Source organism: Abrus precatorius, unplaced genomic scaffold (assembly GCF_003935025.1).
Source record: "Abrus precatorius isolate BTA unplaced genomic scaffold, Abrus_2018 Scaffold11, whole genome shotgun sequence".
NCBI lineage: Eukaryota > Viridiplantae > Streptophyta > Magnoliopsida > Fabales > Fabaceae > Abrus > Abrus precatorius.
This window is the reverse complement of record NW_020874303.1, coordinates 20222884-20244628: the sequence shown is the minus strand read 5'-3', so window position 1 is coordinate 20244628 and position 21745 is coordinate 20222884. Positions and strand designations below refer to the sequence as shown.

Sequence of the window (21745 nt, the reverse complement as noted above, 5' to 3'; positions counted from 1 at the left end):
AAGTTGTATATTCAACAACGTAAATAAAAAAGAGACAAAATATGGAAAGGAGAAAAAAAGAGACAAACTCCATCTTCACCGTACATTTATTCACATTTTCTCCTTTCTTTTCTGTTCTTTTCTTTGCTTCATATCTCAAACTCAGACACAACAGAAGATTAAGATTTAAGATATGCCATCCCTCTCTATCTTCCCATCACTCCCATCGCTTCAAAACCCTAACTTGGACCATGCCCACTTCTACAATCCCTTCAAATTCGTCATTCCCCGTTTAAATTCAACGATTCCTTCATCATATGCACGCTGTCACCGTAGAATCCACTGCAAAGCTTTGAGGGATTCCGGCGAGGACATTAAGGCGGTGTTCAAGTCCGATAACGGCGGAGGCAGCGGGGGCGACGGCGACGGCGGGGGTGGGGGTGGGGGTGACCGGGATGTGGAGAAGAAAGAAGGGTCTTCTGGGCCTTTGCCAGAGTGGTTGAATTTCACTTCTGATGATGCAAAAACGGTTCTTGCTGCTCTGGCAATATCGCTTGCGTTTCGCACGTTCGTGGCTGAGCCTAGGTACATTCCTTCGTTGTCAATGTATCCTACATTTGATGTTGGAGATCGAATTGTTGCTGAAAAGGTAGCCATTTTGTTCCTTTTGCTTCTTCTATTTTACGGAAGGTGTCAATGAAATTGTAGCTAGCTAAAATACTTGAGTTTCTTATGTTTGTAAGGCTTGAAAGTTGAAATAGAAACTTGTTGATAGTAAGACTTACACATGTTTCCAAGTTTAGGGTGTATAATTGATTTTAATTGGTAATTTCCCAGTGATAATAGTTTGGTAGTAGTCGGTATTTGATGTGGTGAGAATTGTTCAAGGTTGAATTTAACCCATCCACAAAAAAAGTGAGACTGTAGACCTTGATACTACTGAGATAAATCATGCAAACATATAACTCTGCACTTTTAATAGATTTTGACCGTTCAATTAGACTTCCTTTTCTGATGCATCTCTGTTCTAAAGATCCATCTTGATGTTTTCAGGTTTCATACTATTTTAGAAAACCTTGTGCAAGTGACATAGTAATATTTAAAAGCCCTCCGGTCCTTCAAGAAGTTGGATACACTGATGATGATGTTTTTATAAAACGTGTGGTGGCGAAGGAAGGTGATATCGTCGAGGTAAGATCTTTGGAGATGAGCATTCACATTAATATTTCATTCATTGTTTGTTCAATTCCTTATTGAGACAATGTTATGATGACTACGATGAATTGTTACATTTTCATTCATGATCTTGTTATTGTCATTTTGCCTCTTGCTTGTTTTCTCAATTTTGGGGAAAGTTTGTTCTTTGCTTGCTGTTCTAAAGTTTGGTTAGTTGAGGTTTTACATGCACTCAGAACTTTAAAGTTGGCAGAATATAGAATGGCATTTAGTATTGTCTTTTAACTTTGGTCAGATTCTTGGTGTGCTTGATTCAATGCCTTGGTCTCTTCAATGTGATTGTGAGCAACTGAATTATTTGCAGGTTCGTAAAGGGCATCTTGTAGTTAATGGGGTTGAGAGGAGTGAAGAGTACATACTTGAACCACCTTCTTATGAGATGAAACCCACAGTAAGTTCAACCTTTTTCATATTGTGGCTTTGTTCTACTCTTTATTGTTCCTTAAGGTAACTGCATAACCGTGAGTTGTTTTGGTGTTAAATTAAATAATATTTGTTTTGCAGCGTGTGCCAGAGAACTACGTTTTTGTGATGGGAGACAACCGCAATAACAGTTATGATTCTCATGTGTGGTAATGCCGTGTTTAATTAATTAACAATTATCAAGATGCATTGCATTATTTTCAGTAATCTAATTTCCTAATTGTGTTATGAATGGAATGTAATTTTCGTAGGGGTCCCCTGCCAGCCAAGAATATCATAGGTAGATCAGTACTTCGATATTGGCCACCAAATAGAATTGCGGGCACAATTTCTAAGGAAACATGCCCTGTCGAAACAAAGCAGGAGACTACTCTAGCATCCCAATGACCTCTGTTCCCATGTAGCCAATTTTTGTGTTGTCCCATTTACTATTCATTATTAACTTTTGGAAAGAAATAGGACTTTGTCTTAGTTGGAAAAACATTTTTAAGCTCTCCTACTCTTGCTTGCATGTGGTGATCGCTTGTGTAATCATTCAAAATTCTAATGCAGACGTACCAAGATCACACTTTCTGTAAAAAACATAATCCACCACACCCATGCTTCTGCATTTAAATTAGTCAACTCTGTTTCTTTAAAATCTTCTATGTATTTTCAACAGCAATTTTGCCTTTTTCTCCCAGTGAACCCCTGTGCGGTAACTCGGACTAGAAGCGAAATATACAACGTTGCTACAATGATTTCGGTGACTAGTAAACTAATGACTAGGATGCAAACAGGTCAGGCTATTAGACGGTACCTTATGGCCTAGCTTTTTTAAGGCCTAAAGTAGCTTGACTTATTAAAATAATTTATTTAAAATTTATAATAAAATATTAAATAATTTATATCAAAATTATAATATATATTATATTAAATAAATTAAATTTTACAATAAATAAAATATTCAATCATAAACTCTAATATTTTTTTGTTAGAATTAAAGAGTGTCCATTTGTTGGAGTTTTTTTTTGTATTACTTTTATTTGATCTATTATTTGTATGTGTTATTTTGATTAGTATTTTAATAAAATAGAAATATATAATTTTATTATATATATTCAAAGTGTTAAATATTTTTTTTATAACTTATTTAGATATAAACTTTATGATTTATAAAAATATACCTATTTAGATAGTTTAATAATTTATTTATAAAAATACTTTTAATATAAAATGTCATTATGAAGATGAATATATAAAAATAAGTTTTTAAAAAAGTCAAGTTAAGTTTAATAAAGAATTTATGACAAATAATAAGTTTAGTATTTAGATTTTAAAATTATTAAATAGGTCAAATTTATTTGTGTAAAATTCACTTAGTGAACTATTTTTATCTCTACTAATGATGCAAGATTAATCAATACCTTAATTTTTAAGTGGCGCTGCATTAATATCCATTTGTGAATAAATAAAATTTCATTGAAACATTCATTCTCACAGAAGGATTATTTGAGTGAAAAAAAATGGAAGACCCATTGCATTAAACCATCTGAAGATATCTTGCTTAGCCAAAGCATTCTTTATCTGTCCGAAATCCTATGGATGCTTGGCCAATTATTTTTGTTGCACTTTCTAAGAGTTACGCAGGAAGAGCGACAATTTCGTAACGCATGCAAGAATATGATTAACTATCGACTCAGCAAAGTGAGACCCGAGTCATGACTATAGAGAGATTGCAAATCTATAAACGGTTTTGCTATCATTTTCTATAGAACATTAAATATATTTTCACTTCTAAAACATGATAACATAAATCAATAATGTACTAGGTGCTCTGGAGAAATGATACGAGCTATCATATTTGAACTCAACTGGCTGAGATGCACTACAAAAAATTAGTTTCACAAACATGATTAAATCAACACGACCCCGTGACATTCCAATTTTCCTCACTCTTACAATTGTGTGTTTAGATTATTATTTCATAATTACTTGATAGCAGGCCAAACAAACGCTTATAAATTTTTAATGTTTCATAATTTTTTATGCTACTTGCTTGATTATGATTTTCACTTCTAAAAACAAAATTCTATATAAATTTGATATATTTATATTTCGAGAACCAATCCATCAAGTTATTAGGTTAAGCAAGATTTGATTTTTCTTAATTTGCGGTAGGTTAAATTAATTCATCCAAAGCAAAGATATACGAAAAAAATTCTAAATCAATAATGTTAAACAGTAGTTTAATATCATTTTTTTGGAAAATTTACATGGACAACAATTAAATAAATAATACATTAATTTATGGTACAAATACAGGAATGATGCAAATTCAATGCTTCACATTTTAGAAGATTCTGGCAGCTCCAGCTCTCAAGCCTGAAGGCAAAAGCTCTTGGACGGCCAGTATGAATGTTTTGGAGAAACAAGACTCTCGATTGGTAATCTATGAGTGAAATAAGAATGCGACATAACTTCCAGTGGACAGCAAAGCATCAAAATAGCCAATGTAAAAGTAAGAAAATGAATGAAATCTCAAAGAATCAAGTCAATTCACTACTCAAAATAGACATCATCTCAGACATCCAAGGAAGGATTATAGCAGCATTAGCTCTCAAGCCCGGCGAAGGCGAAAGCTCTTAGGCGGCCACTGCGAATGTTTAGAGAAACAAGCCTTTGGATTTATCATCATCGATTAACTCAAACATTTGGAAAAGTTACGTTACGAAATTGGCTATAATGAATAGCCGGTTTACTTAAAATAACAGTGCAAAGTCAACAAAACAATCAAATAATCTACAATAATCCACTCAACTACAAAATAAGATAGTCAATTTTCAAACCAAAATATAACCTCAGACATCCAGGGAAGGATTATAGCAGCATTAGCTCTCAAGCCCGGCGGAGACGAAAGCTCTTAGGCGGCCACTGCGAATGTTTTGAGAAACAAGCCTTTGGACTTATCATCATCGATTAACTCAATTATTTGAAAAAGTTACATTACGAAATTGGCTATAATGAATAGGCCGGTTTACTTAAAATAACAGTGCAGAGTCAACAAAACAATCAAATAAACTGCAGTAACCCACCCAACCACAAAATAAGATAGTAAATTTTCAAACCAAAAAATACAAAAAACAAATATATGAGACATCCAGGGAAGGATTATAGCAGCATTAGCTCTCAAGCCTGGCCAATGCGAAAGTTCTTAGGCGGCCACTGCGAATGTTTTGAGAAACAAGCCTTAAATGATAGTCATCATGGATTGAAACTTTGGAACATAAAGAAAATAGCTAAAGGAAGAAACAAACAAAAGGTAAATAAAAAAACAAATACACATACACTACAATGGTTACAAGAAAACGACAAGCAATCTTCCGCATATAAAGTTTAAAATAAAACAAACATTTCATCCTATAATGATCAGCAAAATATTTGAAAAAACAGAGCTTACAAAATGACTTAGGTGGATGCATAGTATAAGGGACATGTTCATCCCTAAAGCATTTGGACATACTGCTAAAGGGGCAGACGTAAAGTCCCACCAGATTCAAAAGGGAGAGCTCTGATTTACAAACAAATACAGCAAACGAAAACTTAAGAAAAATGCAAAATATTTTCAGTTCCAGCAAGAGAAGAGAAGAGATGAAAATTTAAAATGACCTAACACTCCACATATAATTATCAAATGAAAACAAGTCGCAAAATGTAATGAAGAATGGAAGGGTCATCAGATAGGAGCGAAAGACTAAAAAACAAAATAATCACAGATAAATCATCTGAACTATGCTTATGATCATCATATGACCCTCACATGACATCCACAACACAAACCACAACTGGCTGTGTTCCATTGACTGAAACAATTTATAAAACAAATGGCTGTGGTTTTCATTCATTTCGATGGGTTGCCAAATTGAGCCTTAATCAAGGAAACAATTAACAAAAAAATGTAGCGTAAAAGAGATTCAATTGTAAAAATTCACAAAAACATGAAAATAAAAAATGTACCGTGAAAAAAATTACAAGATTTGAAAACCAAAGCCTCGGAAGGAAGGCAGTATGGTAATGTAATCATGAATAATCATGCATTATCACATTTTCCATTTCTTTCGTCATAGGCAAAACTGAGCAAAGGCTAAGGAAAATTTTTAAGGCACCAAATAAGAACTTCTATCCTCGAAGAGGAGACACTAATCAACAAACAAACAAACGTTAGAGACACTGATTAAATAAATAAAGGAATATGTAGAAGATATCAAATATAACAAAATGACTTAAATTAGATTTTCAGTAAATTTTGCCGTTTAGCATGTCCACCAGCATGCGCAACCATTCGATGCTGCGCAAACTGCAGATCATGAATAGACATGAATAGCATAGAGATTACAGTAACAGAGTATGTGAAGCGGGTGTAGAATAATACCTGGACTGCTCATAAACAACTAACATAAGTATTAGTCTGTTCATAAAACGCTAATCAAAATTAGATTGACCCACACAAATTACTTCCGACATATGTTTGTCTACTGTTGTGTTATAATGATGTGCCGATCCTAAACCACAAATAACGCACCCTAATAATGAATATTAATCAGTAAGGAATCATCCAAAACGTTAATCCGTTGGATATTTCAAGAGAGAAAAACAACGGGATGAAAGAGGGACTCGGAATATGGGTGGTCGGCATGACCGATTAGGCCAAATACGACGAACGAGACCTTAATTACATAGAAATCGTCACCATCCCGTTCCAATTGAATCTACCGCTTGAAAGAATACTCCAATAATCAAAAGAAAACGAAAAGAACAAAAAATGATAAAGAAAATGGTTCTTTGAAAATGCAGCAGAAGATGAAAACCCTAATATTGGGAAGGCGTAAGAAGAATGAGGGTAAAGAGTGTTTATAAAGAGGGGAATGAGAGCTAGGGTTTTGGGTAAGTGGGTGATGTTTAGAATGAGAATGGGCCGAAGAGTGCGCTCATCGTTAAGCTGCGCCGCAAAATAACAACACAATGCTCAAGGGGTTAAGATAAAAAAAAAAATTTAGATAAATTAAAAGTTAATTCTTGACAAAAATAAAATAAAATAAAAATGATTTTTTGATTAAGATTAAGAAAGATGATTGATTGATAAAAATATTATTTAATTTTGTTTAACTAAAATTTATTTAAATCTAATTAGATGGCTTGTTTATAATATTTTATTTTCAATTTAGTTAATCCAGCAAAAAAAAAAAAATTAGTAAAGAAATAAGCTTTTTTACATTGTTTTTGGTGTTTAATTTTAGGAGCATAACAACCAACAACTTATCATGGTTTAAAAGCACAAGTTTGATTAAGTTTCAAGTTTTAAAAATGTGAATTTTTTTACTCTAGGAAATTAGTTAAATAATTATTGTTGGATAAAATTGTTTAAAATTTAGGCTTGTATTGTAATCATCTTGGCTGGAGTTTTATTTTTTTATTTTTTTTATGGTCTCCCTGGTAGGATTAGATAAGTTATCTCCTTTCCACCATTTTTACTAAGAAAATAATATACTTATATTCTACCCAACCTATGATAGAGTTTTGTATAATAGCAGGTTCAATTTTTATTTTTCTTTCACTCATCTCTTTGAGCTAAAACAAATTTAAGTTTTCTAAATATTTTTTATTTTAACGACTTTTCTTACCCTTTTTTTGTCATTGATTTTCTCTGCTTTGAAACAGAGCACTATTCACTCTTTCTAAATATCTGAACAAAAAAGAAGGAAAAAAGCAATCCAATTTGGTCAAATATCCGATATAATGTATAAATATTGGTTTTCATATCACAAAAAAAATTATTAAAAATTAAAATATAATAAATGGGATAACTAAGTAACTTGTTTTATTCATCCCATTATCTATGCATCCAATTTGACATAAATATTTTTTAGATATGCATACCATAAATGTAAATTATATGAAATAATATTTCTTTATTGAAAATATTAATAAATGTCTTTAAAACAGTAATTAAAAAATAAAATAGAAAAATATATGTAATTTAAGTTAAAATAAAAAATAGTTAGTATTTGTTTTTAAATTATTATAGAGAGTGAATTAAATAATTTTTAATAAACTATTTTAAGCCACACCTTAACGAGACCTTTTATTTTACACTAGTCATGTAATTGGCCAAATAAAAGGTTGGAATATTGTTTCGTTATTTTACTATCCCATCGTCAAATCCTATTGCTGCCGTCTTGCCCTTTTTTTTCGTATATTATTTCAATAATTACTAAAAAACACAAGAATAAAATAATATACTAACAAATAAATAACTCAAATTAAGTTATAAAAGTGTACGACAGAAATGAACTATTTTATTAAATTATAAGTGTCATATTATTGCATGTTTGTTTAATAACAATAATAAAAAAATAAAAAAAAACAGAAAATGATGACAGCTGACTGAGTAATTGTGCACTTACATACGTTAAATTTATATTTACATGTTTTATTATAACGTATTTAAACACGCAATTTAGAAAAGCTCCAAGGAAAAAAATTACACGCACAAGTTCACTGGCTAAGGAATTGAAAAACCACACAGGAACGCCATAGTTGTTGAATGCCAGTTTTGTTCCAAAAATTAAAAAGTTGAAAACCAGTTATCTGAGGTACAAAATTGAATTGCTATGTTGAGGACACCAAAATAATATGCACGGGCAGAAAGTAGGGACTTCTACCACAGTAAACTTTGTAAGCCTGTATCATTACCCACACCACATTTTCAAACAAACGCTAAATTCTTCATTCTATTATTACACAGGTACGAATGCTACACAAACCATCAGAATCCAACACTTTCTCATAGATTAATGACGTAAATTCAAATTCAGCCCTTGCAACATAAATTGGTTGCATTGCCACTCTGATGACTAAATATGAAACAAAGCAAACTACTAAAAGAACAACTAGTATACTTTTTTCACTCTCATCTTCTATCAGGTCTTCCTATTTCCACTGGAACACGTGAATCAAGTGTTGATAGGATCTGCGGCATTGACATGCCTCCAGAAACGACAATTTCTGCAAAACATGGCATATGTTAAAAATATATTAGAATGAATCCCATCAGATTGTTTTCATTAACTTTTTCCTTTTAGCATATGTCCACCAACATGCACAAATATTCATGCTGTGCAAATTGTAGAGCATGAGTTAGCATAGAGATGATTGTTACGCAAACTATTGAGGTATGTGTAGAATAGAATCTGGACGATCATAAAAAAGTAGCAAAAGGATTAGAGTGTCGTGTAGTGGTTTGAACAAAAACTATGAAGAGTATGTGAGAGAAGTCTGTAATTGTACATGCAACTATTATCATTACGATCTTTTAATAATTATTCCTCGATCCCAAATTAGCAAGACCAAAAGCCACTTAACTCGCCCCAGGCAGGAGTTCACTAAAAAAATGATCACAATGTTAAGAGTACAACGTAAGCAATTTTTTGTGTAATGTAAGACTCAGTAACTACAAAAACTAGAACTCACCAATTCCTTCCCGCACTGATAGGTTTGGCCTAATGACATCCTTGGTGTTGACAAGAAATATATCACCGATATAAAGATGGTTTGTGGGAACATAGACACAGCAGAGCTCCTCATCTCCAGAATAATTCTGTGCAATTACAATACAATAAAGAGAGTTAAATTTAACATGCAAAGTCATTTCAAGCTCTAATAATGGCAGAACATTTTCATTAATTGACACTAAACCAAACTCGAATGCTTATGACTATGGAAATTTTCCAAAAACTTCAAATTCAAACTATTGAATATGATCACAAGTTGACATCTACAAAGCAATCAGAATGAGCATTCTGAAAAATGCTAACTGATTATGAAATTAGTGCACCACAAACCTTTGAGCAATCAAAAGGGTATCTTGCAATATTATATGGCTTCAGAGATAAACAAGAAAAAGAATCTAAAAGGCTTCATGACAACCCACATTATTGAAATAATGGATGCAAATTTCCATTAAGTGGCCATAACACTTATTTAGTGTCTCTGTTCCATCCACTGAGTAAGATAATAGTTCCATTATTAGTAAAACCAAGCCAAGCCCCAAATACGCATTGGCTATATGTTGCTACTGTATTAACATATGGACCTGTGCTGTATATCATTACTGGTAACACATAGATCAGTATACTACCATCATTAACTAAGCAAGAAGTAACATAATAGTCCAAAATATTCCCTTCCAAACTGACACAGCTCTGGCAGAAAACACCATAGCATTCATTACAACACACCAACTTAAGCAATGATGAAAAAGTTCTGAGCTGAAAAGCAATGACGAAAAAATTCTGAATTGAAAAGCAATGATGAAACCTGAAGGACAACAGATGAGGTGATGAATCCAAATGCATATTCACCAACACGTGGATGCCGAATGATGGCAACTTCTTTGAATGCTTGTGTATTTTGATCTGCAGCAGCACATATGTTAACACAAACAATTCTCCTCATCCAACATTACATAGAAACATATCAGCATCACAATTAAGAGTAGGATGTGGCCAAACACACCAGGAGAAATAGCAGCACTGATCTGCTTGGAGGCATTATAGATATGACGAACAAGAGGCATTCGCTTGATAAACCACTCCCCAAGACCCAGGACAGATGCACCCAACCATGATGACATGAAAACCCCAACCAAGAAGATGAAAGTTATGGAAGTTATGAATCCAAGACCTGACCAAGAAGTATTAGCAATTGATTCAACATATTCAGTGCTACCATTACATCTAACAAGTAACCTCAGAGGTTAGAGTTAGAGAGACCACAATAGCCAACAATATATCTATTTTGCATGTAACAACTAACAACTTGTATAAGTTAGCAGCTCTGTTGCACATTTATACTTCCAATAAACCCAACCAAATATTGAAAATAACAAAACTTAAATAAAATTAACATTAACAATATAGAATTACTACATTGTTCATCAAATAAAATTAAATAGCCATAGTATAGTGAAGTACCATAAAACAAAAGAGTACTTACCAAAGATATCAATTCCAAGTTGAGCATAGATTGGAGAAAAAAACCCATCCACGAAATGAATAAACCACCATGTTATGTAGAAGGTGATTGCAATTGGAAAAAGAATGACACTTCAAAAAAAGCAAAAAAAAAAAAAAGTGAGCTATCACCAATTCACCAGAACAGATAAAGACAGGAATTCATTACACTCAGCTGCTAGTGCCATAATATGAGTAGAGCATCAGATTAGTTCTTAAATGACAGCATAAAAAATGTCAAATGTAGTAGTATGTTCATGAAATGGGCAGTCTGAAATAAATGTAAAGACAATCAACCTTGACGGAGGAAATAATTTTGCAAATCCAAGATTTGTGCAAATAGAAAGACAAATATTAGATAGGAACAAATATTCTTGACTCTATTTCTATATAAACTCGTGTTTACAACTTCTATAGAATTGTCTATTTCTCCATTGCTACCTTATATTTCTAAAACCGCGCAATAAAGAATAGAGATGACTCTAGGAATATTCATATTCTAATTATAGTGGTTATAGACAAAAAGACTACGGTTTGATTTAGTATGGCTCAAATTCAATAAGCAGTTTGGAGATTTCTAATCTAGAACCTAGATTGGTTCAATTAGGGTTTCCCATGACATAAGGAGTACCACTTTGAATATAGTACTAGAAAAATATCTCAGATCCTCCTAAAAAAGGGAAGTTCTTTTGAACATAAGGTAACTAAGTATCATGTACGGCAGTAAGTCTTTCAAATATAAGTGTTTTCAGTTCATGACCCAAACAAGATGCCATCAGAAACAAAATGTAGATAAAAATTAGAGAAAACAAATTGTTTAATTATTCAAAGCATACAGATAGACCATTTTCCTTCCAGAAATGATAATAAGATGATGAAAGAGTAAGGTGTAACATGTGCAGTAGTTTGACATGTAAAAATGTACAATGACACGACATATATATTCATGTCTAGAGTAGCAAGACATTGCATACGACCCAAAAAACTGTTTAAGATGTAAGGACACAGCATATATATATATAAAATTTGCGTACCATCCGGTCATGAACTTTTTTGATGTCCAGCTCCTAACAACTTTGTAAAAAGTCTACAAATTGACAGAAACAACGCATGACAATGTGTCAAACAAATGCTTTAGATGCAAAGTCAGGGAAACTTCCATGCACAACCACACCTTTATAGAACTGTTCATAATAAATTAACACAGGTCCCCCACCCCCACTAATAAGCAATTCACCGCACTTTTACCCATAATTAATTGGATCATCTTATGTTAAACTCTGTCTACAACTACATCCATTTATTAAAAAAAATGATTCAATGCTTGATGAGGTACAAATTATGAAGCACGTGACTCGGCCTTGGAGAAACAAGTGAATAAACTCCGGAAAGAGATAATAAACTCAACTCATCCATGGAAGCAGTGTCAGTCTTGTAAGATTTCATTACTTACGCGATTTTAACCCAAAAAAATATATATAAATATAATTCAATAATTGGATAATTTAAATTGGCATGAACACATACAGGTAAGAAAGAGTTATTAGTTCAAAGGTGGCAAAAACATGTTCCAGTAATATGAAAAGAAATAGTAATTTCAATTGAAACCCTAAAGCAGAGGAGAAAGAGATGATTACCTCACGGCCAGCATGATGGACGGAAGAAGAGGAAGAGGATGGTTTGGAGGCGGCATCGTCGTCGCCAGAATCGGCGACGGGGATGAGAAGCTCTCGATCTCTGTCTCTGTTGCTCATTACCGTCGAGGATTTGTCATCGCCCATTACCGCAGCAACGACGACGTTTCGAACTTCCCAATATCCCTTTGCTTCTTCTGCAACTCTGTGTCAAACTCGCACGAATCACAAATTTTCAAAATAACTCTTCAATTCTATTATTTCTTTCCTCTCTCACCGTTGTTTGTGTTTTTTCATTTTTATTCGATCCAAACTAAAATTTATGTGACAAAAAAAAACTAAAATGTAATTTTAAAAACTCCCGTTCTTATTATCTGAGTGTCTTTCTTTTTTGGTTGAGGTGACGATTAAAATTAAAATATTTAAAAAATGACGTTTTTGGGATGGAATTGTATTTGTAGGGTAGCATCTTGCATGTGACTAGAATGAGCTTATTTAATATTTATTTTATATTTTGCCCAATAGCTGGATTCATGTGGGGCTCCCATGAAAATGCATGTATCCAATTGTAGTAGGAATATAGTATAAATTTAGTTTCAATTTTTATAATTTTTTATTTTGATAAAAGATAAGCATTTAGTATGTTGTTAATTATCAAAATAAAATTTTAATTTTAATTAAAAATAACACAAAAATATTTAAGAAACTGTATCTAAACTTTATCATGTAAAATATGAGCTAAAAAAATATTAAATAAATTTTATCTATGATTTAATCTTATATATAACATATACGAGTTAATAACCTTCAAAATAGTGTTTTTAAGAACTATTTTAAATTGAAATATTTTATAAAATATAATTTATTATGCTACTTGATTTACATTTCAATTTCAAATCTTATACAAAATTTAATTTTAAAAAATATTTTTAACATTATTTGTTATAAAATTAAATATTTATCATTAATAGTTAGAGTATTGATTCTTTTAAAAATTTTATAAAACTATTAAATTTTAAACTGAAAAACTAATATATCTTTAAATTTTTAAGAAAATACACATAAATTTTAATTTAATAACATTTGTGTGTAAAAAAATACTCACGGTTAGTTTTGCTAATTTTTTATCCTGATAAAAAATAATATGTATTTGTTTTAAAAAATTGTTGGTTATGCGGTGAATTTGTTTTTGTTAATGGAAATTAACATTTCTTTATTTTTATCATATACTTCAACTTTATAAACAAAGAAGCCAAAAACATATTATCTACTTTACTGTTTAGGTTGTTCAAAATTAAGGTTGGAGGTATGAAGCTTTGTTGGTCAAACAATTGAAAGATTACGCGGTAAGGCTAGTCGTTGTTGTTTTCGTTTCAGTCCAATATAACGCGGTTGTCCCAGTCAACCATTTTGAAATATGTAAAGGGAAAATGTAAGAAAAAAAAAAAAGTATAATTAATTGTGTGTGGGTTTTTTTTTAAATGAGCTGCAAAACATGTCTCAACTTAGAACCTTTTTGTTGATTAAAGAAAACCCACTATCTGCTATTTAGATATAAAAAGGCCATACTGGGCCTTTCTAACAGCAGCCCAACCTTCGTATCCAAAACCCTAATGGTGTCCTTTATTTTTTGGTACAGAGTGTGTGTGGTGCCTGACCAAAGGAATTGAATTGAGTTAATGCGAATTACATCATGCACAATGGATTACGATTCTGAATAATGGGTTTTGATAATTTTTTATATTTTATTCTTTATTCTTTGTTGATAAACTTTATCTGAGATGCACTAATGCTAATTTAAACTCATTTTTAATTTACAGAATAAAAATATTGAAAATAAATTTTCCTTATTTTTAATGATAAATACTACGGAAATTTCTACGCGTAGCCATAGGAAAGATAGATACGTAACTACGGGAACCATTTTCCATCAAACAATCCGCAGACCATTTCTTATAGTAAAAAACGATCTTATTAATATTAATATTTAAATTTTATTTTAAATATTTAACAATGCTATTTTTTATATAAAAAATACTCATTACTTTCAAATATATTTAAAATTTTAAATTATTTTTAAATTTAACGTTTACATTTTTTATATTAAATACTGTAACTTTTAACAATTTTTTATCTATTAACTTTTAATTGATACCAAAACCGTCTTCAATAGAATAAGTTTAAATCTGTTTCTTTTTAAAATAAATAAATATTCATTTACTAACTTTGTAAAATAAATAAATAAAATACTGAAGTTAAAATTAAACAACTAAAAATAATTTTTTTATTAAAAAAGTATTTAAAGCTGAAGTTAAGAAAATCAAAGGAATTAACCCAAATAAATATTTGCAGTTTCTAAAACATAAAAAATAAATAAATCCAATCACATTGCTTGTTGGTGAATGGAGAGAGAAAAGGGATGAGATGTAGACAAGATAGCTGAGCAAAAAGGCCAGGTTACGTGCCTCACTCAAAGTAGTGCCACCCTATCAATAAAATCACTCATATTTCCTATGTATTATTGTTGGATTGGAACAAACAAAACCTGCGTTTGGTTTATTTTTCTTATGCCACAATCTCGGCCATAGTTAACACAGATTCCTACACTACAAAACCTTGTAATATAGAGCAACATAGGGAGACTCAAAGCCACTTCTAGAGCTCTTTAAGGATGTTGGAAGGAAAAGCTATGGTGAAAGAAACAGACATGCCAATGAAGATGCAAATCCGTGCCATGGCCTCTGCTTCTCAGGCCCTTGATCACTATGATGTTTCTGATTGCATCTCTATTGCTGCCCATATCAAGAAGGTGCATCACTTTGACTCCTCATGTATAAATTTTTTGCCTTTTCATGTTAATTTGCCTAATGCTTTTTATTTCTGGGTAGTTTCATTTGATTATATGGCGGTGTTTGGTTTTTCAGGAATTTGATACTGTATATGGGAATGGGTGGCAATGTGTGGTGGGTTCCAATTTTGGGTGCTATTTCACCCATTCACCAGGGACTTTCATCTATTTTGCTCTAGAGACCCTTAATTTTCTTATATATAAAGGGACCTCTTCTTGATCTAATTGTCTTCCATGTATGTATAAGCAGAATTCTAGTTGTTACATAATGGGAGAGCTATGAATGGATGAGGGAGGAATGGTTGAAGTGTTCCCATCATTTTCTCTCTCAAATGGGGCTTTTCGACTCTAGATTCTCCTACATCAACTCTATCAATCAAACCATAATGATGCTGTCTTTCCTTTATGTACAAAAATAAAATGAAATTGCATGACATGTTACTTGGAAATTTTAGCATGGATAACCAGAGTTTATTGTTCTTAATAAAAGATAAAAAATAAAAAAAACCATAAAACTAAAGGTTATTACTCTGAGTTCCTAAAACAAAAATAATATTCATAGAGTTATATATTATCTTTTTCTTTGTTTTTCTTATTTATTACCAGAATATATATACGTATATAATGATGACTTTTTCTTCCCAAATGCAAATATCAAGCTGTAATAGGATGAGCTTAGATTAAAAAAGATAGAGCCAATGTGATTGAAGTACGATTAATTTGGTCAATTAATTGTTTTAAATTCATTAGCGTTTTGTGGCATAACTGGACTGAAGGATGACAATTCTCGAGTTCATGATTTTTTGGATTACGACAAACTTGTTCCTTTATTTTTTATTTCCAACTTGATTGTTTATCTTTTCAGCAAAACAAATAAGACACATAAAAGGGTTTCCAGCCCATTATGTTCATTACCCTCCTTTTTTTTTTCTCAATAAATTGAAAAGTTTCTAAAATTTATTGAGAAACTGAAAATGAATAATTGTTACCTTATTACGTGGCTAATAAAAGAGGGCCTTATAATAAAATAAAAGCAAGTTTAATTTTGATGCATATAATTTTTTTAGTTTAATTAATATGCATGAATTAAATATTAATGAAAATTCATGATAACATCCAGGACACTTTAATAAACATTATTTTTATTATCATTTTGTTTCCTCAGTACTTAAAGTGAAATTAATAAATAATAATACGTTACAAATATTATTGAGCAACTATACATACCAATTAAATTTATTTATTTTTAGCATTATTTGATTTTATATTAGCATTTCGTTAAATAAAATTTGATACAATTATTCATCAAAATAAAATAAAAAAATAAATGATTCCGATATCTGCGTACGACATTTTCAGTAGTTTTAAATTAGGTTAGCTTGCATGATCAAACATTAAAGCAAAGACTTCCAAACGGATACCAGATATAACGTAGATATGGACACTGATATAGTTAATGATTGAAATGTAGGACACTGCATCATACAAATACTAAAGAGATTTTTTTTTTTTTTATTTTTTTGTGTGTTTTCCTTTTCTATTACAGCAATGAGTTTGAAATAAATACTAAAGAGGATTATTTGTAAAGAAAGTATCTTTTTTCACTAACCGTAAGTTTAAAAGTTATTATATTTAATTTATAGTTTTTATTTACCTTACATTTAATGATTAATAAAATAATAAATTATAACTCGTTAAATATAAATTAAATAAAAAATTTAATATAAATTTTTTTATATTTACATTAGTGTGACAAAATTCTACTTCTTATTTTTAATATCTTATATTATTTTAAATTTAGCGACTTTTAATGTTTTAAAAAATATAAATGTTACAAGACCAAAAATGCTAAATATTATTTTATAATATTAGTGTCTTTAAAATATCCATTTATGTAGAGGTGTTGACTCGTGTATATGACCTGAAGTAAAAATTAGTATTTTTTAGTTAAATATCTAACAAAGAATATGTCAAAAATGTGTCTAACCTCAGGTAAAAGGAGCTATTGCGCTTTATAAATTACTATTCTGAAAACTTCACATACCAAAACTAAGTAACTTCTTCAGCCAACGGTTTTAACTTGAAACTCTTGTATTTTGTATAATAAGTCCTTATCAGTTATCAACAAGGTGAAGATACTGATTTTTTAAGACCGTGAATTCTACAATAATCATAAATTTATAATAAGCTCCTCAATTAATCCAATTAGAAGCAGGGTCTCTATTTTATTGACAACTAGCTCAGCCTCATCTGCAGAAAATCCATGCCTCCAACCCCTCTCCCACATACTATTTATCACTCCATTGCATTTCATATCTTTCTCCATTATTGCAAAGACATTGCCAGCAAAAGGTTTTTCATTGTAAAATTTCAGATTCTCAATGGCATTATAGATTTCTTCAACCAACTTGCCTAAGGAGATGTGTAATCTTGAGTCCCCCCTACATGCTAGCAAGAAAGAACAAACTACTTGTGACTCTTGAAGGCTTTTAAGCTCAATGACTTCATTTGCATAATCCAAATAAAGTCTCAGATTGTCCATGCCATAGTTAGTTTCACCTTTTTGTAGGATCTTGGCCCAATCCCAATCAAGATTAAAGAACTGCTTTGCATGTCCAATGAATGATTCACTGGTTAAGAGAAAATGTTTCAGTTCAGTCCCTTCTTGGTCATGGTTAATGCTATCATCAGCTTCACTGCATTTAGTGTTTTCATGAGCTTCTTCAGCAAGGGTAGAATCATTTTCATGTTCAGAGTTTAGCAGCATAATGTCATTGCTTGAAGAACACTTGTTCACCTTCCATTCTTCAGAGATACAAAATAAATTAGTAATGAGTCGCTTAAAGACAAAATCAAAATGTATTTCATGTGATGAACAAACTTCCAATTTATTCCTAAGTGTAGTGATAAAAACAATGAAAAGCTATTTGAAGTTTGAACAATGCTTAGCATTAAGATCATACTTGTGCAGGCATCTGCTTCACACACCATCAGGAGTTCATCTACTACTGTATTAGCCATCCTAATCTCAGTAAAATCCTCCTTACCAGGAACATCAATAGTTTTATTTTCTATTCCCTGCTTGATTTGATCAACCTGTGCAGAAGAATTGTAAGTTCAGACTCAGATTGAAAATCTCGCTTAATTTCATTGATTAAGGATTGTACAATCCTAAGTATGAACACTGTTTCAACATTGTATTTTCCATGCTTAGATTCCTGTAGTGTTAAAATCATAAAAGAAATTTACATTGAAAGTAAACTTACAATTAGTTTAGCTGGCTTAGGCTCAGAAACAGGACAATGGTTCTTCATCTGATTCTTTCCAAGTATCAAGGAATCTACCACAGAATCAAAATTTTTAATCTCCATATTGAGCTCCTTGGAATTATTAGTTCCTGGTGCCTCTGTTTTTGAGATGGAGATATTGTCTGAACCTGTGCTCTTTAGGTGGGAATTCTCAGCCTTATCGATTGTGGACCTACTTTTTGACTTCCTCAATTTTGTGGGGGTAGTGATTTCTCGTTGATATTGATGCCTTGCATTTTCTGGCTGTTTTCTACTAATGGTTTGCACCTTCCATTTTTTATCAATTGTCTCGTTCACCCGTGATGTGTAACCAGTGTGACAATACAGTTTTACTTTACCTGATGATGCTTCAATAGGAAGAATGATTCCTTTTGCATCTGGTTTCACGACCTCCTTGAGAAATTTAGGTTCTTCTTCTTTGTTGAGCCGTTTGGTTTCACCTTTTTCCATTTCTTTTACCATGTTGGTGGAACTGGAACCTTTTCTGTGTTTGACATTTTTGGAATAGACTATTTCTGCTTTCAGTTTTCTCATGGATAGCTCTTCTCGTGTAGGGGTTTTCACTGATTCCTGGTATAGAGTGCATTGAGTTTTCATTATCTGCTTGGAATTTGGATGATTGAGATGATGGACCTGAAGCTTATGCTCTTTGACAAAACTCTTGTTGAGAAGTCCTTTGAAATGCATGGTGTCAAGAGTTTCCCTTGGGGCCTTTTCTTCTGGACTAATCTTCTCAGCTATGAAATCATTCTTTGCTACCTTTGACATATCTATATCAAATATAGGTCTCTTCTGGTTCATAATCTTTTCACCATCCAACTGTTTCTGCATGACAGATGGAAATGATCTTGAGGGGGGTTCTTCTAAACCCATCAACTTGACTACTAGGCTGGGTCCTCTTTCCACCTTTGGAGCTATTACTGAGAAAGAAGGATCAGAAATGCTGTTAGTCCTGACCCCAGAAGAGTGACTTGGACTTGTGGAAAAAGTTTCTGAAGCTGAATTCAATCCTTCAGTGGTCATTGTCGGAAACATATTTTGCCTAACCAAACTCTCCTTAATCACTTTCTTAAGTTCCTCTTTGCAATTACTTGAAGAACCACCAGCACAAGGTTGAGGACTTTGAAGCCCCTTTGGATTACTTTGTTCACTAAATGGATTAGCTTGCATTTTACCAATCATCTTTGCATCAATTGTATCTCTTTTGAGTTTCTCTGTCTGTTTTCTCCTAAAAGGAGTTGTATGCTGCGAAGCCTCTTGCAACTTGCGAAGCATGATTAGAGAATCTTGCAAATCTAGAGCACCTTTTAGAATATGTTGTGCAATATCTTCAGACTTTTCACCATATATAAGATCTCTAGACCATGAATCTATCATGTTGTTCAAACTTTGGTCCCCTCTAGAGACCTGTGAGAGCTGCATGGATGATGGACCAATGAGACTTCCATCAGTTCCTTTTGGGAACTTCTCTTCTTTGTTGTATCTTTTGTTCATCAAGGATGTCTCTAAGTGTTCATCTCTCTTCTGGACTTTAGTCTTGTCCTTCATTTTGTGAGAACAAGTCCTGTATTTCCTGATAGTCCCACATCCTACAACTCCTTTGGGATCATCACATGTCAGAAATGATCTATACATGATTGAGTCCTGTGGATATTCTGTCACATAAATTTCATCATCAAACTGAGGAACTGTTTTTAGTCTAAAACACAATACCAACTCTTACCAAATTTTTATAGAATACTTACATGGTTATGTCTGTCCTCTTGAATCTCACAGTATTAAAAAATACAAAAATAGTATTTGTTTATCTCACTGAAATATAAGGAGTTAAGCACTTAAATAATCGATCTCAATTAACAATGTCATCCAAAATGAAAGAGAAATCAATAAAGGGAAAATAATTTATCCACATCATTAATAGTAATATGAATTTTGTCAACTGAGCTGTTTGTATCCTTGCAACTTCTCAACTCAACCATTTATTGACAGAGTTGATGTGTAAGTGAATCTCCACTGAAATCAAAAAGGGTATACACAAATTATATAAAAACTATGGAAAGTAGCAATATTTGAAGAGGAAAAAGAATTAAAAAAATAATGCTGGCTGAAGATTGCAGACTCAAATAAAAACACAATTGTTTTTTTGTGTTTCCTTCTTCGTGTTTTCTTTTTCAGACATCAAAAGAATATTCCTTTTGGTTCATCTGGGCGATGATAAACCACACTCTCCCCATCCATTGTTTCTTCTTTAAGAAAAAATCCCACATGGAAAAGAGAATGCAACATTTAAGTTCCAAAGCACACAACAGAAAATCATGGTTTCATGCATACCTACCTACACTTTTTTAGCTGTTCATTCTTAGCACCAATCCTAACACCAGCTCAGAAAGGAACTCATGAAAACATCAAAGATGTTGCTATGCTGGTGAGGAGTAAGGAAGATGTTAGAAGATTCATCCACGGGAATCAGGTCCTAAAGAATCATGGGAGTTACTAACACAACACACGTGTACGATGATGAATACATTAACATTATCAAAGTGTTTTCACCAGCTGAGTTTTCACTTTCCAAAACAGATAGAGGAGTGAGCTGAACTTGGAGTACAGTTCCTTACTTCCTTTGTTTATTGGGATTGATTAAAGATTACGGAATGTAATAAATGAGAGATAATGTTCTTTGTCGTACACATGTTGCAGAGTGCAAGGAAGCGAAACCGTTCATAAAGCAGTAGAGTGAAATGTGGTTGGAAAATGGAAAACTGCCACTACACTAGAGTTGGTGAAACTCAAAATTATTAGTGTTAGTAGCATAATTTTTAACATATTTTTAAGTTAAAATTTATTAAATAATATTTTTCTTTTATATTTATAAATTTTAATAATAATTAAAAATATTAAATAGCATTTTACGCTTATGAAATACTTTCTCAATAAATTACCATAAAAGGTCGTGTTACTTTTTATTGTGGGGTGTGGAAATTGGACTTTGTCATCACATTAGCTCACTTAATTATGATTCAATTGATCACTTATATAGGTATATGATTGGTCTCGTAACATGACACAAGGGTCGAGTCAGCATCAATGGAGTAAAGATAAAAACCTTTTAGATATCCTCAATGCTTGTTTGTTTAATTTTAAAAAAAAAAACTTAAAATAACAATTACTTATTGGAAAATGGAGTTTGCAAATGCATATTTATCAATAGGATTTGTTCTTTCAGGGGTCGAACTGTTATTGATTAATACAAGCCTTGATGGGGCATTT

At 31.9% G+C, this 21745-nt stretch overlaps 4 protein-coding genes and 7 non-coding genes across 12 annotated transcripts; 2 read left to right on the top strand and 9 right to left on the bottom strand.

Moving 5' to 3' along the window:
• Window positions 1-33: 33 nt before the first annotated feature.
• LOC113853692 (chloroplast processing peptidase) lies at window positions 34-2250 on the top strand. Of its 2 annotated transcripts, none has more exons than XM_027484214.1 (5): window positions 34-628; window positions 1033-1170; window positions 1520-1606; window positions 1720-1787; window positions 1890-2250. In XM_027484214.1, the coding sequence occupies exons 1-5, from the start codon at window positions 173-175 to the stop codon at window positions 2023-2025; spliced, it is 885 nt and encodes a 294-aa protein (XP_027340015.1). In that variant the 5' UTR covers window positions 34-172; the 3' UTR covers window positions 2026-2250. The 2 variants fall into 2 exon arrangements, with proteins under 2 accessions (XP_027340015.1, XP_027340016.1); XM_027484215.1 differs by having other exon boundaries at window positions 1720-1782; window positions 1890-2186.
• Window positions 2251-4196: 1946 nt separating this feature from the next.
• On the bottom strand, window positions 4197-4320 carry LOC113856743. Its single transcript, XR_003502977.1, has one exon. It is a non-coding gene; the product is annotated as a small nucleolar RNA SNORD14 (small nucleolar RNA).
• Window positions 4321-4474: 154 nt separating this feature from the next.
• On the bottom strand, window positions 4475-4598 carry LOC113856744. Its single transcript, XR_003502978.1, has one exon. It is a non-coding gene; the product is annotated as a small nucleolar RNA SNORD14 (small nucleolar RNA).
• A 167-nt stretch (window positions 4599-4765) lies between these two features.
• Window positions 4766-4890, bottom strand: LOC113856745. Its single transcript, XR_003502979.1, has one exon. It is a non-coding gene; the product is annotated as a small nucleolar RNA SNORD14 (small nucleolar RNA).
• A 135-nt stretch (window positions 4891-5025) lies between these two features.
• On the bottom strand, window positions 5026-5130 carry LOC113856730. The gene has a single exon (XR_003502964.1). It is a non-coding gene; the product is annotated as a small nucleolar RNA snoR99 (small nucleolar RNA).
• Window positions 5131-5345: 215 nt separating this feature from the next.
• Window positions 5346-5435, bottom strand: LOC113856721. The gene has a single exon (XR_003502954.1). It is a non-coding gene; the product is annotated as a small nucleolar RNA snR60/Z15/Z230/Z193/J17 (small nucleolar RNA).
• Window positions 5436-5665: 230 nt separating this feature from the next.
• On the bottom strand, window positions 5666-5747 carry LOC113856729. The gene has a single exon (XR_003502963.1). It is a non-coding gene; the product is annotated as a small nucleolar RNA U83 (small nucleolar RNA).
• Window positions 5748-6287: 540 nt separating this feature from the next.
• On the bottom strand, window positions 6288-6372 carry LOC113856723. The gene has a single exon (XR_003502957.1). It is a non-coding gene; the product is annotated as a small nucleolar RNA Z43 (small nucleolar RNA).
• Window positions 6373-8219: 1847 nt separating this feature from the next.
• LOC113854888 (protein LIKE COV 1-like) lies at window positions 8220-12796 on the bottom strand. Its single transcript, XM_027486190.1, has 7 exons — window positions 12326-12796; window positions 11723-11775; window positions 10672-10781; window positions 10192-10359; window positions 9994-10091; window positions 9148-9274; window positions 8220-8682 (listed from the first exon to the last, which is right to left on the bottom strand). The coding sequence occupies exons 1-7, from the start codon at window positions 12467-12469 to the stop codon at window positions 8588-8590; spliced, it is 795 nt and encodes a 264-aa protein (XP_027341991.1). The 5' UTR covers window positions 12470-12796; the 3' UTR covers window positions 8220-8587.
• A 2053-nt stretch (window positions 12797-14849) lies between these two features.
• Window positions 14850-15390, top strand: LOC113856386 (dynein light chain LC6, flagellar outer arm-like). The gene is made up of 2 exons (XM_027488183.1): window positions 14850-15131; window positions 15247-15390. The coding sequence occupies exons 1-2, from the start codon at window positions 14994-14996 to the stop codon at window positions 15388-15390; spliced, it is 282 nt and encodes a 93-aa protein (XP_027343984.1). The 5' UTR covers window positions 14850-14993.
• A 1950-nt stretch (window positions 15391-17340) lies between these two features.
• LOC113855785 lies at window positions 17341-20113 on the bottom strand. Its single transcript, XM_027487417.1, has 3 exons — window positions 18437-20113; window positions 18134-18266; window positions 17341-17975 (listed from the first exon to the last, which is right to left on the bottom strand). Exons 1-3 carry the CDS (start codon window positions 20111-20113, stop codon window positions 17341-17343), a joined length of 2445 nt encoding a protein of 814 aa, XP_027343218.1.
• Window positions 20114-21745: the final 1632 nt, after the last annotated feature.